The sequence below is a fragment of the Schistocerca gregaria genome, chromosome 3, assembly GCF_023897955.1.
Source record: "Schistocerca gregaria isolate iqSchGreg1 chromosome 3, iqSchGreg1.2, whole genome shotgun sequence".
Taxonomy (NCBI): Eukaryota; Metazoa; Arthropoda; class Insecta; order Orthoptera; family Acrididae; genus Schistocerca; species Schistocerca gregaria.
Window position 1 is genome coordinate 527,182,161 of NC_064922.1, and position 18,374 is coordinate 527,200,534.

The 18,374-nt window shown below is 38.4% G+C and overlaps 1 protein-coding gene across 1 annotated transcript in view; it reads left to right on the plus strand.

Moving 5' to 3' along the window:
* Positions 1 to 505: 505 nt before the first annotated feature.
* Positions 506 to 18,374, plus strand: part of LOC126354255 (uncharacterized) — a 205,147-nt gene continuing 187,278 nt past the window's right edge. The window contains exons 1-2 of the mRNA XM_050003772.1: positions 506 to 762; positions 13,395 to 13,560. Coding sequence (XP_049859729.1) covers positions 746 to 762; positions 13,395 to 13,560 — 183 coding nt within the window. The 5' untranslated portion in view covers positions 506 to 745. The remainder of the gene's footprint in view (positions 763 to 13,394; positions 13,561 to 18,374) is intronic.

An 18,374-nucleotide genomic window follows, 5' to 3' on the forward strand; every position in this document is an offset into this window, starting at 1 on the left:
TGAGGTATGTAATTGACAGTGTAGCACATTTTAAGATTACTTCTTGTTGCAATCGCGTATAGGGCATGAGAAGAATGATTGCTTAAATGCCCTAGTGATTGCTGTAATTAGTCTAATCATACGTTCACGGTTCCAACGGCATCGGTATGTAGGGGCTCAACAATATTTTTAGATTTTTCACTTGCTACTGGCTCATGACACTTTATAATGAAGCTTCTGCGCTCACAGTATTACGTAAGTAGCTTCCTTTGTAAACTGACTGCATTTTCCCAGAACCTGCCAATGATCAGAACTCCGCAACATGCCTTACCTACGATTGCGCCTCTGTTTTACCTGTTTACTCATTATTTCGCCGTCAATAGCTACGTCACTACGTACACTATAGCTCAATCGAGATTTTAAAAGACCTTTTCTGTGAATGTGTACAATGAAGAGGCCACGAAATAAATATTTCAGACCAGTGCACAAAATATATGAAGTACCACGGAATAGCAAGCGGTATCAGTCATTATAGAAACTCTATGATAGCAGAGAGAGACACTAAATATGTATACAAGTGCTCTGCTGTAAATGAAATAGAAATTCCTGGTTACCAGTCAGTATATAAATTAAAAGTAGGAGGTAACTCACTTTCAGAAATTACAAGTAACGCTGAATATAGAAATATTATTGGTCTGTCAGTAACCAAAACTCCTAAATAACGCTGTAGAATTCTGTCACACGTAACGTTGCCACAACTACGAAGATGACAATCCTTAACAGGTAAGTGGCATTGTTATATGTCATGTAGGGTGCTCCAGGTCACAACGTTTCGTTTGTGAAATAAAACATATATTTCGTGCTTATTAAATAGAATGTGAAACGAAATTTCGTGTCTTTGTGAATTTTTGAAGTTATTAGGTTTATTTAGCAATTGTAAAGGTGCTGTGTTGTACTGTAAGATGCGATGTGATCCTCGATTTAAATGATAAATTACAAATAGAAAAAAGCAAAAGTATTTTTATAGCGTGGCAAGGCGAGCTGACCATTTCATATTTTTACTGACAATCTTGTGGGCCAGAAATGGCGTGTTATTTTCAGGTGTGACCGTGCAAATGCGTTGACGCAAGTCAGTCCAAAACGGACTTGATTTAATAATTTTCCATTCAACTTGAAGACCTGACTCGGTTATAAATCAGTATGGATAGCAGTTTTGTGATAAATTTTATGCAGTGTTAAGTATTGTTAACTGGTGCATCGTGCAAGTTAGTGCCTTGCTATGATGTCAATCAAAGTAGCTTTTTACCAGTCAGGGTATATTTGTACCATTTGCCACTTTTGTTTTAAATGGTCACTGCTCCGTCTACTTCCGTTATTTTGTATTAAAAGTAACCATTTTATTGCCTCTGTGTTTTCTAGCCAGTACTTTGTCTTTCGAAGCTCCTAAAAGCTGCTAGGCTTGTCAACCAAATTATGCAATAAGCTGCAAAATACCGTCGAAGATGCAATATTTATTTTCGTTATTGGTTACTAGTTTAGAGCCCTAAACTCAATATCAAATCATCCAGAAAGCTTGAAATACCATATATTGTAATTTATTTTAGTTAAACATATAATTGTTAAATACTGCAGGACTGAACTTCATTCTTGGGCTTGTGATTATCCTTTAGCTGCACTGCCTGTGAAGAAAGATTCTGATGAAAGTGACTTAAGTTCAACAATGCAAGGTCGATTCAAATATCTTGATATTTCAAAGGAAACCTGCAGTATTGAATTAACGCTGTGTGCTTTTATTTCTTATTAACAGATGATTTCCTTCTCACACGATCCAAGTTCACCCAGAGCATTTCATAAAGGAAAAATTATTTTTTATTTTTTATTTTAAAGACTAGTCTAACAGTTATCCTGAATGACAGCGTAACTTTGTACCAGGATTAAAACTGAAATTTTAATATAATAGGGCGTAATTATTTGCAATTTTCACTATTTTAAGCACACAGTAACTATAGATATAAAATTTACAACGTCTGTCGCGGTGTGTAACTTATTTTATGTCCGAAAAATTCAAAAAATGATAAACAGTGGTTTAAAGTTATCCCGATTGACTGCACGCATGGTAGACATATGTGCAGCATTGTTATTCTTCGGGACCGCGTAGGCACGTGTACTGTTCAGTGCAGCTGATGAGTGAAGCTTAAGCGTAGTTGTAGCACAGAGGTATAGATAGTACGTAAACTCAGTGAGTGCACCAGTGTTTATGATGTCTTATTACTATAGTAGAGATAGAAGTGTGAGACGTATCTGCTATGGTGGTGCGTCTCATGAAATTGACGAGTATCAATCGCAAAGGTTGCGTTAATTACTGCCGTAACGAGTTCCACGTCGAACCGTGTCGCAGAACTATTACGTGGGAGCTAGAAATTCACCAGTGCAATTTTTGATTGAAATAATGGAATGTTGCCGGAAGAATTTATTACGCTGATATTACATCAGCCGAGAACGTATAAAACGACGAATTGTCGGTGTGGGAAATATGAAGTGGCGCACGAAAAACCGGCCCCGAGTACTAGATTACTCATTATCGCCCGGCGCTTGTCATCTGTATAGACCTTTGCGTTAGCTTGCGGGTTATTTCTTTACTACCTAATCATCACGTGTTTATCTATTCGTTGTTGTATCTGCTCGTGGCGGGTGACAATTCGTGCATTATTGCCGAGCAGCCTGTACTCTGGTCAGGTTTTTTGTGCGCTATCCTGCATATAATAGTAGCCCAGCAGATTGTGGAGTGTGAAGATGTACAGTACGTCCAGGATTAGTCCTGACAGTTCTGGTTTTTTAGTTCTGCCAGGGGTTTGAGAATTTTCTTGAGATTTTTCAAAAATTTTAGGTCTACAAGCTCTCTTAGGGTCGTGCCGCACTCGGCTAGCGCGTTTGTCGTCGAGGAGGTGTGGCTACCTGCTCCGCCACAACTTTTCACTTAGTCATTTAGTATCACAACAGTGACAGTGTGTTGTTTTCGTGTGTGAAGTAGCTCGTCTACACGTTTTTGATCGTTTTTCGCTATTCATTTTTTCCTCGTCGTTTAGCATTGAGCAAAAGAAAGTGTGTTTTCACTGATCTTTTTTTTCGTGGGGGGACCACAATCGTATAGAACTTACTGAAAAAAAAATTCCGCCATTTGACTGTTAATTGTTCGTTTCATTTATTTTACACAGTCAGGCATTACAGCCATTCTCAAGTGCACGTTGAAATGTTAAAATATGCCTGACCTGTCTGTGGCATGTCATACATTGACGCATTCAGCTCACAGGAATATATTAGCTGTTAAATACACCATACTCTGTGTTACTGGGTTTTTGCTGCCTACAATGTCAGTCATATTATGTAACTACGATATGTACTCGTATCCTGTAATGCAACTAGTCTATAAGTCCAGAAATACGTCTTTTCGTCGATGATATATGACATCCAGGGCAGACACATATTAACGTTTCAACTTTCTTGTTATGAATTTTATGATGTAACTAAGACGAGAATACCACACCTGAGAATAATGTCATACCAGCGAAAAATACAGCCGAATAAATAAGGTTTATTGTTTCAGTAACTGTTCAGACTTTCAAATAATTTAAAAAGTATATCGTGGGTTGAACCAGCGGCCGTATTAAAAATTTAGCGCCTTTAGGCACACCATATTATATGCCCCCCCCCCCCCCCCACACACACAAAAAAAAATGCTATAAATAATAACTGTTACCTGATCACTTCACAATTGCCGTTTTGGGTGGGAGCGCTGTGAGCTGTTTCCGTACTGTGCTATTTATTTTTCTGAGGGGCGCGTCGGCGGGTTCCTGGTATCTTTTATAGGTGCTTTCACAGTCTATCACAGTCACAATCTCCATGGATTTATTTTCGTAATAGTAGAACATGCCACGAATAGGTGCAATAAATCCTACAAGAGATTCATATAATTCATACACTATTTTAGTATCAATATTTACAGTTAGCAATTTCAGATTTAATTAAATCTCTGGAGTATCTCCTTCCAAATTGTCATCATTAATACTGTTTCTAGTCTGCTGAGTTGATTCATTGAAGCTGAAGCCTCATTTCGCAGAAGTGGTTTTCAAACGTAGTACACATGGAAGAAGCCTGGAGATACTGACAGGTTTCAGATAGATTATATAATGGTAAGACAGAGATTTAGGTACAAGGTTTTAATTTTAAAAACATTTCCAGGGGCAGACGTGGACTCTGACCACAATCTACTGGTTATGGACTATAGATTAAAACTGAGGAAACTGCAAAAAGCTGGGAACTTAAATAGATGGGACCTGGATAAACTGACTAAACCAGAGGTTATACAGAGTTTGAGGGAGAGCATAAGGGAACAATTGACAGGAATGGGGGAAAGAAATACAGTAGAAGAAGAATGGGTAGTTTTGAGGGATGAAGTAGTGAAGGTAGCAGAGGAGGTAAAAAGACGAGGACTAGTAGAAATTCTTGGGTGACAGAAGAAATATTGAATTTAATTGATGAAAGGAGAAAATATAAAAATGCAGTAAATGAAGCAGGTAAAAAGGAATATAAACGACACAAAAATGAGACCGACAGGAAGTGCAAAATGGCTAAGCAGGGATGGGTAGAGGACAAAAGTAAGGATGTAGAGGCTTATCTCACTAGGGTTTAGGTAGATGTTGCCTACACGAAAATTAAAGAGACCTTTGGAGAAAAGAGAACCACTTGCATGAGTATCAAGAGCTCACATGGAAACCCAATTCTAAGCAAAGAAGGGAAAGCAGAAATGTGGAAGGAGGATATAGATGGTCTATACAAGGGCGATGTACTTCAGGGCAATATTATGGTAATGGAAGAGGATGTAGATGAAGATGAAATGGGAAATACGATAATGGCGTGAAGAGTTTGACAGAGTACTGAAAGACCTAAGTCACAACAAGGTCTCTGGAGTAGACAATATTCCATTACAACTACTGACAGCCTTGGGAGAGCCAGTCCTGACAAAACTCTACCATCTGGTGAGCAAGATGTATGAGATAGGCGAAATACCCCCATACTTCAAGAAGAATATAATAATTCCAATCCCAAAGAAAGCAGGAGTTGACATATGAGAAAATTACCGAACTATCAGTTTAATAAGTCACGGCTGCAAAATACTAACGCGAATTCTTTACAGACGAATGGTAAAACTGGTAGAAGCCGACCTCAGGGAAGATCAGTTTGGATTCCGCAGAAATGTTGGAACATGTGAGGCAATACTGACCCTACGATTTATCTTAGAAGATAGATTAAAGAAAGGCAAACCTACGTAGACTTAGAGAACGCTTTTAACAATGTTGAGTGGAATACTCTCTTTCAAATTCTGAAGGTGGCAGGGGTAAAATACAAGGAGCGAAAGGCTATTTACAATTTGTACAGAAACCAGACAGGAGTTATAAGTGTCGAGGGACACGAAAGAGAAGCAGTGGCTGGGAAGGAAGTGAGGCAGGTTCGTAGCCTCTCCCCATTGTTATCAATCTGTATATTGAGCAAGCAATAAAGGAAACAAAATAAAAATTCGGAGTAGGTATTAAAAACTTTGAGGTTCGCTGATGACATTATAATTCTGTCACAGACATAGGGGGTATAAGATGAACATCAACAGAAACAAAACGAGGATAATGGAATGTAGTCGAATTAAATTTGGTGATGCTGAGGGAATTAGATTAGGAAATGAGACACTTAAAGTAGTGAAGGAGTTTTGCTATTTGGGTAGCGAAATAACTGATGATGGTCGAAGTAGAGAGGATATAAAATGTAGACTGGCAACGGCAAGGAAAGCGTTTCTGAAGAAGAGAAATTTGGTAACTTAGAGTATAGATTTAAGTGTCAGGAAGTCTTTTCTGAATGTATTTGTATGGACTGGAGCCATGTATGGAAGTGAAACATGGACGATAAATAATTTGGACAAGAAGACAATAGAAGCTTTCGAAATGTGGTGCTGCGGAAGAATGATGAAGATTAGATGAGTAGATCACATAACTAATGAGAAGGTATTGAATAGAATTGGGGAGAAGAGGAGTTTGTGGCACAACTTGACAAGAGGAAGGGACCGGTTGGTTGGACATGTTCTGAGGCATCAAGGGATCACCAATTTAGTATTGGAGGGCAGCCTGGAGGGTAAATATCGTAGACGGAGACCTAGAGATGAATACACTAAGCAGATTCAGAAGGATGTAGGCTATGGTACGTACTGGGAGATGAAGCAGCTTGCACAGGATAGAGTAGCATGGAGAGCTGCATCAAACCAGTCTCAGGACTGAAGACCACAACAACAACAACAACAACAACGTTTTACAATAAGTGCGCTTACAAACGACAAAATTTTTTAATAATGTTAACCAACTTGCTACTTTAAATAAGCCTTGAGAACGAAATTCGACAATACAAGCTTTGAAATATACAAAGTTTACTTGGTGACTGAATGGAAATTTAACATTGGGTTTCTGTCTTATAAGCTGTCAGGACGGCAATCTACATCACAGTGTTTGTAACGTTATTATTCCGAGAACGTTGTCGGCTCCTACTTAACCCTACCATGGTTTCCCCGTCAAAATACCGGGACCCCTGAAAAGCTGTGATAAACTAATCAGCACTTTCTTAAATACTGTAACATGTGTGGGCCTCAGTATGTAAAACCAGAGACTACTTATATTTCTTGCAGAAATTACAGGGAAGTATTAAGTCAACCTCCAATTACTGTAATTATTGTGAAAGCTCTGTGGTCTTCAATATCTGAGCATTGATTTAATGACACCTGTTTAACAAAACATGTTAATACTGGGAATGTTTTACATTTTTAAACACATGTTTACACAAAAATAACGTGAGCAGAATATCTAATGATGTGTGAAATACACTTCATAACAGGATACTATCTTTCTTTCTTTCCTTTCACAAATTTTCCTTTTCTTTTGACTGTTGGTTTGTTAATTTTGTAAGAGCCTAAACGTGAATAAGAGTGAGAAAAGCAAACGTGCAAAATAAAGTGGGGTGCCATTTCGGAAATTATCGAAGGAAAGGCGAGAACGAGAAGCCAATGTTCTAAAAACGATGGCAGAGTAGATAACATTTTCGCTAAAAATGTTGCTGGTTCGACTTCGAGTTCAAGTAGTACGGGTTATATTTCTGGCACTGCAGCTTTTATACAAGAAGTAAATACAGAGGAAACAAAAGTTAAAAGTGAAGAAATGCCAATTTTTCCTGATTTCGAGTTTCACGAAAAACTAAGTGCCGAATCAGACATTACAAAAAGAAATAACCTCGTTGGTGATGATCAACAATCGACATTCTCTTCCAACGTAGCATTAATCTAAATTGTAACGGTGATTTTTCGAATTCAAGATCATTAGGAGGTAAAACCAAATATTTGAACAAAAATGTACTTTACCATTAACTTTTAAATGGTGAATCAACTTTGCGTGATTTTCTGTATACTCCTGTAGCACCGGTGCTGTGTTTTTAGTCTGCCATGTAAAGTGTTGAGAGGTAAGGCAGCGATTGCTACTAATGGTATTGTAGATTGGAAAAATTTTCTAATACGCCTGTTTAATTTCATCACGAGAGTTCACTTGAACACAAAAATTCTGAGTTATCACTCTTAACAAGAAAAAACTTACTTGGATCAATAGGTAACCATTTCGAGTCATACGTTGAGAAAAAAAAAATTGTACTGGCGCAGTGTATTGAAAAGGGTGTTTTCAGTAATGAAGTAGGTAACAAGTCGTGGGCTTCCCCTATGTGCACACGTTTTTAGTTTCCATTCATCACATAATGGTCAATTTATGATGTCTCTTGAACTTATAGCCGAGTTTGATCCGTTCTTGCAGAGCACATTGAACGATATCGAAATCCAGTCCAGGGATGTACAAGTTATCTTCCTTCAACAATCTGTGATGAAATAATAGAGCTTCTTTCTGAACAAATAAAAAGAATTATCATAAGTGAAATAAAACAGTAGTAGATTCTACTGTAGACGTTTCACACATTGATCAATTATCTTTCATATTAAGATATGTGAATGAGAAAGGTGAACCTGTTGGATCCACAGGTGTTCAAGATCAGAGTGGGAACTTTAAACGTGGGAAAGATGATGGGAAAGGGAAGAGAGATAGTAGACATGATGCAGAGGAGGAAGATAAAGGCTTTGTGTGTGCAAGGGACAAGATAGAAGGGCAATAAGGGAAAGATCTTAGCTGAAGGCTATAAGCTATTTTATAGTAGTGCTAGCCCGGAATCAAGAAATGGAGTTGGAGTTATTCTGCACAGAGAGCTTAAATAAGAGGTATATGAAGTCAGCAGAGTAAATGATAGGATCATGTATGTTAAGATAATGTTTGGTGGAGAAATAGTAACAGTGCTGACAGCCTATGCACCCCAAGCAGGATGTTCAGATGACGAGAAGGAAAAAATTTGGAGAGATTTGAATGGAGTAATGGTTGGAATACCAGAGAATGAAAGAGTGATAGTCGGAGGGGATCTAAATGGTCATGTTGGCGGAAGGAAAGGTGAGGTAGAGGGGTCGCATGGAGGATGCTGGTATGGCGAGAGAAATGAGGAAGGAAAAAAGATAGTGGAGTTTGCAGTGGCTTTTGATCTAGTGATTACGATTACCTACTTCCAAAGAAAAAGAGAAAAACTAATAACATACAGGAGTGGCGAAAATAAAAGCCAAATTGATTACTTATTATGTAGAAGGAAAAATAGTGGGGAGGTGCGAAATACTAAGGTCATATACGGTGAAGTAATAGCAACACAACCTAAGTTGATTGTAGCGGATTGTGAGATGAAAGTATGTAAAAGACAGAGGCACATAAATCAATGTGAAAGGAAAATTAAGTGGTGGAGATTAAAGGATAAAAATCTGAGAGAGGAGTTTAGTGAAAAAGTACTGGGAAAGACAAATTTGACAGAGAGTGTGCAGGAGTGGTGGAAAATAAATAGTGCTGTTATAAGGAAGACCGGGGAGGAAGTGTTTGGGTTAACATCTGGGAGAGGGATGCCAAAATATAAGGAACATGGTTGAATGAAGAGGTGGAGAAGGTTGTAAAGGGGAAAAAAAGACGCTAAGAGGAAGTGGGATATGTCCAGAAGTGCTGGGGGATGGGCAAGCATACAAAAGTGCAAAGAAGGACGCAAAACGAGCCGTGGCTAAAGCTAAAGATGAATCAGTAAGGGAGGCATACGAACAACTACAGAAAAATCAGGATATGAGACAACTGATACTGCTAGGCAAATCAAGAAATTAAGCTTCTAAGGATCTAACAGCAATAAAACAAATGAAAGATGAAACAGGAATAATTCTGTATGACCGTGGAAAATAATCCAAAGGTGGTTGAATTATTTTGAGAAATTGCTGAATGAAGGAAATGTAAGAGTGGAAACTGAGGAAGGAGGGGCAAACGAAGGACTAACGATGGATATAAGTAGAGATGGAGTCAAACGGGCAGTTGAAAAGATGAAAAATGGGAATGCATTTGGCCCAGACCAGATCCCCGTTGAGGTATGGAAGTGTCTCAGTAAAAAGGGAATTGAGCTCCTTTGGGATTTAATGAAGAAGATTTGGCGACAGGATGGAATGCCAGACGAGTGGAGAACTAGTGTACTGATCCCAATATTTAAGGGGAAAGGTGATGTGCAGGACTGCAGTAACTATAGAGGTATTAAACTGATGGCACACACAATGAAAATTTGGGAAAGAGTTATAGAAGCAAGATTACGCAAGGAGACTGTGGTGTGTGAAGAACAGTTTGGGTTCATGCCTGGAAGAGGAACGACTGATGCAATACATGCTTTTAGGTGGGTAGTGGAGAGACATAGGGAGCTGCAATGCGATCTACATATGGCTTTCATTGATTTGGAGAAAGCATCTGACAGTGTCCCAAGGGACGAAATATGGAGAAGCATGAGAGAGCAGTGCATGCCAGAGAAGTGAAGGAAATGTACAGAGGAGCAATGACGCAGGTGAGAAGTAGTGTGGGCATGACAAAGGAGTTCCCAGCAAAAGTAGGGTTACATCAAGGGTCTGCACTTAGTCCCTACCTCTTTGACCTGATTATGGATGTGTTGTTGAAAGATGTGAAGAAGGAAGCACCTTGGAATATAATGTTTGCAGATGATGTGGTTCTCTGTGAGCAGAGCACTGACAGACTTGAGGAAAAGCTGATGGATTGGGGGAAGGCACTAGAAGAAAGAGGGATGAAAATTAGCAGGACAAAGTCAGAATATTTAGCACTGAAGGATGTGCAGATGTCGTCTTGGTAGATCCAGGATGATGAACTGAAATTGGTCTGCAAATTTAAATACCTGGGTTCGTACATACAGAAGGATGGAGGACTGGAAAGCGAGATACAACACCGAATAAATTGCGGTTGGAACTACTGGAGGAAAATGAGTGGAGTGTTGTGTGACAAGAAGATGAGCATTGGGTTGAAAGGGAAAGTGTACAAGTCAGTGGTAAGGCCTGCTATGATATACAAGGCAAAGACATGGCCAGTCACAGTGGCCCAGGAAAGGAAGATGGAAGTGGCAGGCATGAGGATGCTGAGGTGGCTGTGTGGGGCAGCAAGGAAGGACAGAATTAGAAATGAATTTGTTAGAGAAGCTGTGAAATTGGGACCCATGGGGAAAAAGATACAAGAGAGCAGACTAAGGTGGTACAGACACTTACAGAGAAAAGGGGAAGAGTATATCGTAAACAGAGTTGAAGATATAAAGATTGAAGGAGTGAGAAGGAGAGGAAGACTGAAGATAAGACTGAAGGATAAGATATCTGGGGACCTAAGGGAGAAAGGATGGAAGAAGGAAGAGGCAATGGATAGAGCATCCAGAAGAGCATCGCCAACCCTACGTGATGTGGGACAAGGCGACGATAAAGAAGAAGAAGAAGAAGAAAGGTGAACCTGTTGAACGTTTCCTTCTGTTTTTACCAAACCCTGGACCCAAGTCCGAAAACTTAGAAGAGGATGTACTAAAAGTCCTGTCTACAAATTTCATTGATATTACTGACTGTACAGGTTAGTCATATGAAAATGCAAACCTGCACTGGTTTGCAGACATGCGTTAAAGAACGAAAACAGAAAGCACATTATCTTCTTGTGCTAAACATTCTTTGAATTTAGTCGGCACTAGTGCTGCAAGCTGTTGTCAGGAAGCATGTTCATTTTTCAATGTAGTGCAAAACCTTTACAATTTTTTGTCTGCTTCTGTGCAATGCTGGGATAAAGTTCTTTCTTTCATGAAACCATGAAGTAAAATGGTAAAAAGTTTATCAAAAACATGTTATTCAGTAAGACAGGAAGCATGTATAAATCTGTATGAAAACTCGAGGGGCATTATCAATGCCCTCATACATATTGCCAATAGTACGTTTGAAAAACCACATCTGCGAAATGAGGCTTCAGCTTTAATGAATCAACTCAGCAGACTAGAAACAGTATTAATGATGACAGTTTGGAAGGACATATTCCAGAGATTTAATTAAATCTGAAATTGCTAACTGTAAATATTGATACTAAAATAGTGTGTGAATTATATGAATCTATTGGAGGATTTATTGCATCTATTCGTGGCATGTTCGACTACTATGAAAATAAATCCATGGAGATTGTTACTGACCTATAAAAATACCAGGAACCATCTTACCTTTTGATTCAGCGTGACTAAACGGCCGACGCGCCCTTCAGAAAAATAAATAGCACAGTACGGAAACAGCTCACAGCGCTCCCACCCAAAATGGCAATTGTGAGGTGATCAGGTAACAGTTATTATTTAAAGCATTTTTTTTTTGGGGGGGGGGGCATATAATATGGTGTGCCTAGGGGCGCTAAATTTTTAAAACCGCCGCTGGTTCAACCCACGATATACTTTTTAAATTACTTGAAAGTCTGAGCAGTTTACTGAAACAATAAACCTTATTTATTCGGCTGTATTTTTGGTTAGGCATGACATTATTCTCAGGTATGGTTTGTTTGTCTTAGTTATATCATAAAATTCATAACAAGGAAGTTCTTATTTTTGAGATTTCAAAAATTTGTATTTCCTATTGCAGGTCAACATTAAACACAAATTTTTTTAAAGAAACTTTCGCCATGTGAATGTTAATTGTACAATTATTTCACATAATCAGCACTTATGCTTCGTAGCTATCCTCCAGTGCATGTTGAAATGTTAATATGTGTCTGTCCTGGATGTCATATATCATCGACGAAAAAATATATTTCTGGACTTATAGACCAGTTGTTGTATTACAGGATACGAATACATATTGAAGTTACATAATATGACTGACATTGTGCCCAGCAAAAAACCCAGTAACACAGAGTATGGTGTATTTAACAGCTAATATATTCCTGTGACCTGAATGTGTCAATGTATGATATGCCACAGCAGGTTAGGCATATTTTAACATTTCAATATGCACTTGGGAATGGCGATATTGCCTGACTGTCTAAAATAAATGAAATGAACAATTAACAGTCAAGTGGTGGAAATTTTTTTCAGTAAGTTCTGTACGACAGTGGTCCCCTCACGAAAAAAAGATCAGTAAACACACACTTTCTTTCGCTCAATGCTGAAGGATTAGGAAAAAAACGAATAGTGAAAAATGATCAAAAACGTGTAGACGAGTTACTTCACACACGAAAACAATGCATTGTTTCTGTTGTGATACTAAATGACTAAGTGAAAAATTGTGACGAAATAGGTAGCCACACCTCCCAGCCAACGTACTGCAGAGCTAGAAATCTTAGGGTATGGATAGTGGTTTGGAACAGTCATATAGTCTGACTAGAACTTAACAGAGGCTAGGAAGGCAATGGAACGAAACGGTGGTTGGAGTAGGGTGAACATCAACATCTCAGCACTTGATTTGAGAGAGACATTTTGTATTCAGGCATTGAAGTTATTTGGGAACTGGGTGATAAAAGGGTTGCATCTGAGTTTTTGGAAGGGGGAACTGTATTAGTCAGTGACTGGAAGAAATATTGGGATTTGTTTGCAAATTTGGGAGATTTGTTTGCAAATAAGGTATGTATGGCCATTGTGGGAGAGGGAAGTGTGGGGTAGAGGTGGTGTCAGATCAGGAGGGGGAGCAGATACAGTTATGGATGCCTCGACTGTAGGGAAGAGAGCATTTGATCGGGATGGGGTGATAACTGTGAGAATGTAGGTATTGTTGCTTGTTGATTGGTTTTACATGCACAGATGTTTGGACGTGGAATTTGGTGAGCTACTGACATTTCTCCTGAAGCACTACTGTCTTAAAATTTTATACTTTCCTTGTGAGAATTTTCCTTTGATGCTGTCAACTACATTGTACATAATGTTAAATGTCTAGTGTTGATGTTTGTTTATTGCAGACATAAGACTAAAGATATGGCTGCTAACAAATCACTGTGGCATAACAAAAGTATAGGACGGCACAGAGGATTTAGGAAAAGGCACATAGAATTAATGGCAAAACCTAATTGGCGCAGGGTACAGCGAACCAAGATTAAGGACATACCAAACTTAAACCTTGGAGAGGTAAGTTTTTTTAATCTTTGAAATAACTGAAAGAGTTGGTAATCACAATATTTAAGTAGGACAAAATGTTCTTGGCATATATTAAACCTGTTGAGCTATTATACACCTCTTTTGACATGGAAATTGAGCAGTAATATGAAAATATCTTTGGACTGGGAAGGAATGTAATTTAAATTATACAATAGGAAAAGCTGCAACGAGCCACAAGATTTTTAGAAATGATTTTATTGTGCCAAACAATCATTTCTAAAATACTTGTGGGTGGTTGCAGTATTTCTTACATTGTAATTTATGAAAACAACTGCAGTATTCTCCAACCAAAATGTATAAAGTAAAGGAATGGTATGCACTGCACATATGAATTAAAGGGTCACATTTTTGAAATTCCACCATTTTCTCCCATTGCATTGCAGAAGTGTGAAATTTGGCTCGAAGGTACCTACTACTTTCCTCTGCAATATTGCAAAAGCAAGGTAGCCTGAGACTTCATTCTCACACTTGATGAGTCTTCAAGCAACAAACTGTCAACACATGCAAAAAAAAGGCCAGAGCTCAGAAGTTCGTGTGACGTGTAAGCCTGGGTAGTTTCACTGATGCACTTCACGCCACTTCCTGGAGCATTTTAGGTCTGAAATATTTTCCTCAGTCTTTCATAGGAAAACCACTTGATTTCAAAGCTCTAGGTGACACAGATCTGACCTCCATTGCAGAGGTGTCAAGAGAAGGAATGAAATGTGAGCAGGAAGGGGAGGAGGGAGGGGGGACAAAATGTCCATAGTGGTGTTGGGCAGAACTGTGGTGAAATTTGGTGCCAATGTGACTTCATTAAACCATCAACACCTCACTTGAACTTTTAACAATGGCCTTCTGTCCACATGTGTCGAGAGCTTGCTGCTTGAAGCATTGCTGAGCTCAGGGCTGTGATGGCAGAGTACCATACTTTTCCACCATTACAGTGGAATACTGTAGGCTCCTCTGAGGCTAGTTCCACATTTCTGTGTTGCAATGGGGAAAACTACAGAGTTTCAAAAAAATGGCAGAGTACTTAAGCACCTTATCACAAGATTTATGGACTGACATGCTGTCTGACCCAACAGTACATGTAGCATTCAGTATTGTTTTGGTATGCAGCTGTATTGTATGGTTAAACGATGATGGCATGCCGTTGGGTAAAATATTCTGGAGCTAAAATAGTACCCCATTCAAATCTCTGAGCAGGGACTACTCAGCAGGATGTCATCATCAAGAAAACATAACTAGTGTTCTACAGATTGTAACATGGAATGTTAGAGCCCTTAATTGGACAGGTAGGTCAGAAAATTTAAAAAGGGAAATGGATAGGTTACAGATAGATATAGTGGGAATTAGTGAAGTTTGGTGGCAGGAGGAACAAGACTTCAGGTCAGGTGAATACAGGGTTATAAATACAAAATCAAATAGTGGTAATACAGAAGTGGGTTAAGACATGAATAAAAATATAGGAATGTGGGTAAGCTACTACAAACAGCATAGTGAACACATTATTGTGGCCAAGATAGGAGTGAAGCCTACACCTACCACAGTACTACAAGGTTATATGCCAACTAGCTCAGCAGATAATGAAGAGATTGATGAAATGTATGATGAGATAAAAGAAATTATTCAAATAGTGAAGGGTGACAAAAATTTAATAGTCATGGGTGACTGGAATTCGATAGTAGGAAAGGGAAGAGAAGGAATTGTAGTAGGTCAATATGGAATGGGGGTAAGGAATGAAAGGGGAAGCCCCCTGTTAGAATTTTGCACAGAGCATAACTTAATCACAGCTAACACTTGGTTCAAGAATCATGAAAGAAGGTTGTATACATGGAAGAGGCTTGGAGATACTGGAAGGTTTCGGATAGATTACTTAATAGTAAGACAGAGATTTAAAAACCAGGTTTTAAATTGTAAGAAATTTCCAGGGGCAGATGTGGACTCTGACCACAATCTATTGGTTATGAACTGTAGATTAAAACTGAAGAAACTCCAAAAATGTGGGAATTTAAGGAGATGGGGCCTGTATAAACTGACAGAACCAGAGGTTGTAGAGAGTTTCAGGGGGAGCATTAGGCAACAATTGACAAAAAGATGAGAAAGGAATACAGTAGAAGACAAATTGGTAGCTTAAAGAGGTGAAATAGGGAAGACAGCAGATGATCAAATAGGTAAAAAGAAAAGACCTGGCAGAAGTGCATGAATAACAAATGAGATATTGAATTTACTTGAAGAAAGGAGAAACCATGAAAGTGCAGTAAATGAAGCAGACGGAAGGGAATATAAATGTCTAAAAAATGAGATTGACAGGAAGTACAAACATGCTAAAAAGGGATGGCTAGAGGACAAATGTAAGGTTTTAGAAGCATATATCACTACGGGAGAGAGAGCTACTGCTTACAGGAAAATTAATGAGGCTTTTGGAGAAAAGAGAAGTAGCTGTATGAATAAAGCTCAGATAGAGAACCAGACTTAAGAAAAAAAAGGGGAAGCTGAAAGGTGGAAGGAGGAGCATAAAGAGAGTGTATACAAGGGATATGTACTTGCAGGCAATATTGTAGAAATGGAAGGGGCTATAGATAGAGATGAGGTAAGAGATCTGATACTGCAAGAATTTGACAGAGAACTGAAAGAACTAAGTTGTAAACCAGACCCAGGAGTAGATGACATTCTGTCAGAAGTACTGATAGCCTTGGGAGAGCCAGCCATGGCAAAATTCCTCCATCAGGTGTGCAAGATGTATGAGACAGCTGATTTGACCTCAGACTTCAAGAAGAATATTAGAATTCCAAAGAAAGCAGGTGCTGACAGGTGTGAATATTACCAAACTATCAGTTTAATAAGTCATGGCTGCAAAATACTAACGCGAATTCTTTACAGAATAATGGAAAAATTGGTAGAAGCTGGCCTTGCTGAAGATCAGTGTAGATTCTGGATAAATGTAGGAATGTGCAAGGCAATGCTGACCCTATGACTCTATGGTCGCAGGTCCGAATCCTGCCTTAGGCATGGTTATCTGTGATGTCCTTAGGTTAGTTAGGTTTAAGTAGTTCTAAGTTCTAGAGGATTGATGTCCTCAACAGTTAAGTCCGATGGTGCTCAGAGCCATTTGAACCATTTTTTGACCCTATGCCTTCACTTAGGAGATAGGTTTAAGAAAGGCAAACCTTTGTTTATAAAATTTGTAGACTTTGGGAAAACATTTGACAATGTTGACTGGACTACTCTCTTTGAACTTCTGAATGTAGCAGGCTTTAAAATGCAGGGAGTGAAAAGTTATTTACAACTTGTACAGAAACCAGATGGCAGTTGTGGGAGTTGAGGGGCATGAGAAGGAGTAAGAGGCTTGTAGCCAACCCCAATGTTATTCAATCTATATATTGAGCAAGATGTAAAGGAAACAAAAGTCTGGAGTAGGGATTAAAGTACATGCAGAAGAAATAAAAACTTTGAGGTTTCCATTGTAATTCTGTCAGAGACAGCAAGGGACTTGGGAGAGCACTTGAATGGATTGTACAGTGTCTTGAAAGGAGGATATAAGATGAACATCAACAAAAGCAAAACAAGGATAGTGGACTGCAGTCAGATTGAATCAAGTGATGCTGAGAGAATTATGTTAGCAAACAGGTTACGTAAAGTAGTAGGTGAAGTTTGCTATTTGATTAGCAAAATAACTGGTGATGGCTGAAGTAGAGAGGATATGAAATGTGAATTGACAATGGCAAGAAAAGTAATTCTGAAGAATTTTGCTAACATTGAATATAGATTTCAGTGATAGGAAGTCTTTTCTGAAATTATTTGTATGGGAAGTATATGATGTATTTCCTGAAAGTATTTGTAAGGAGTGTAGCCATGTATGGAAGTGAAACAAGGAAGATAAACATTTCAGACAAGATGAGAATAGAAGTTTTTGGAATGAGGTGCTACAGAAGAATGCTGGAGATTAAATGGGTAGAACATGTAACTAGTAAGGAGTATTGAATAGAATTGTGGATAAAAGAAATTTGTGGCATAATCGGACTAGAAGAAGGGATTGGTTCATAGGACACATTCTGAGACATCACTGTGCACCAAATTATACTGAAGACCACTATCAAAACAACAACAACCATGTTATAAAACACTGATGACCTCAGTGTCAAGTGCCCATAAGCTCCATAATTATGAGAAAGTTAAAAGTTAAAAATATCTAGATGGCTGAAAAAACTTAGAGGCATCAAACATTGTAATGAAAACTGGACCTGTGATGGGAGCACACACCTTAACCTGTCTGCTCTTTGCTCCTAAAATATCAATATTCTGCTTTTTTCCTTTCCTGTGGATGATATACTTTTGATCATATGATTTATGTTCTTAGATTTTATCATTTTGTATGTCACCTTATCAAACTAAATAGAAGACATCTGCTCCATAAGAACTCTACAATGCAGTATTTAATTTAATTTTATCCTGTTGGATTATATTAATTGTAGCAAGTTTACATGCAATACAGGACATGTAAAAAATGGAAAACATTCAATATCACTTATTTCATAAAGAGCAACCACTTTGATTATATTCTTTTGCAAAAAACTATATATACAAATTTAATACAAAACGTATTCTTTAACACAGCAAATTTGCTTTTTACCAAATGGTCTTTGAGAGCACTAGGAAGTTTGTATCATGTGGGTTTTTGGACTGACTTCTTAGTAACTTGATATCTGAATGCTGATGTCCTTGTTCAAGGATTGTCAGTCAGTGGGGGTACTGCATTTCTCACTCTTCCTATGCGTGTTGTCGATGTGTACACTACAATT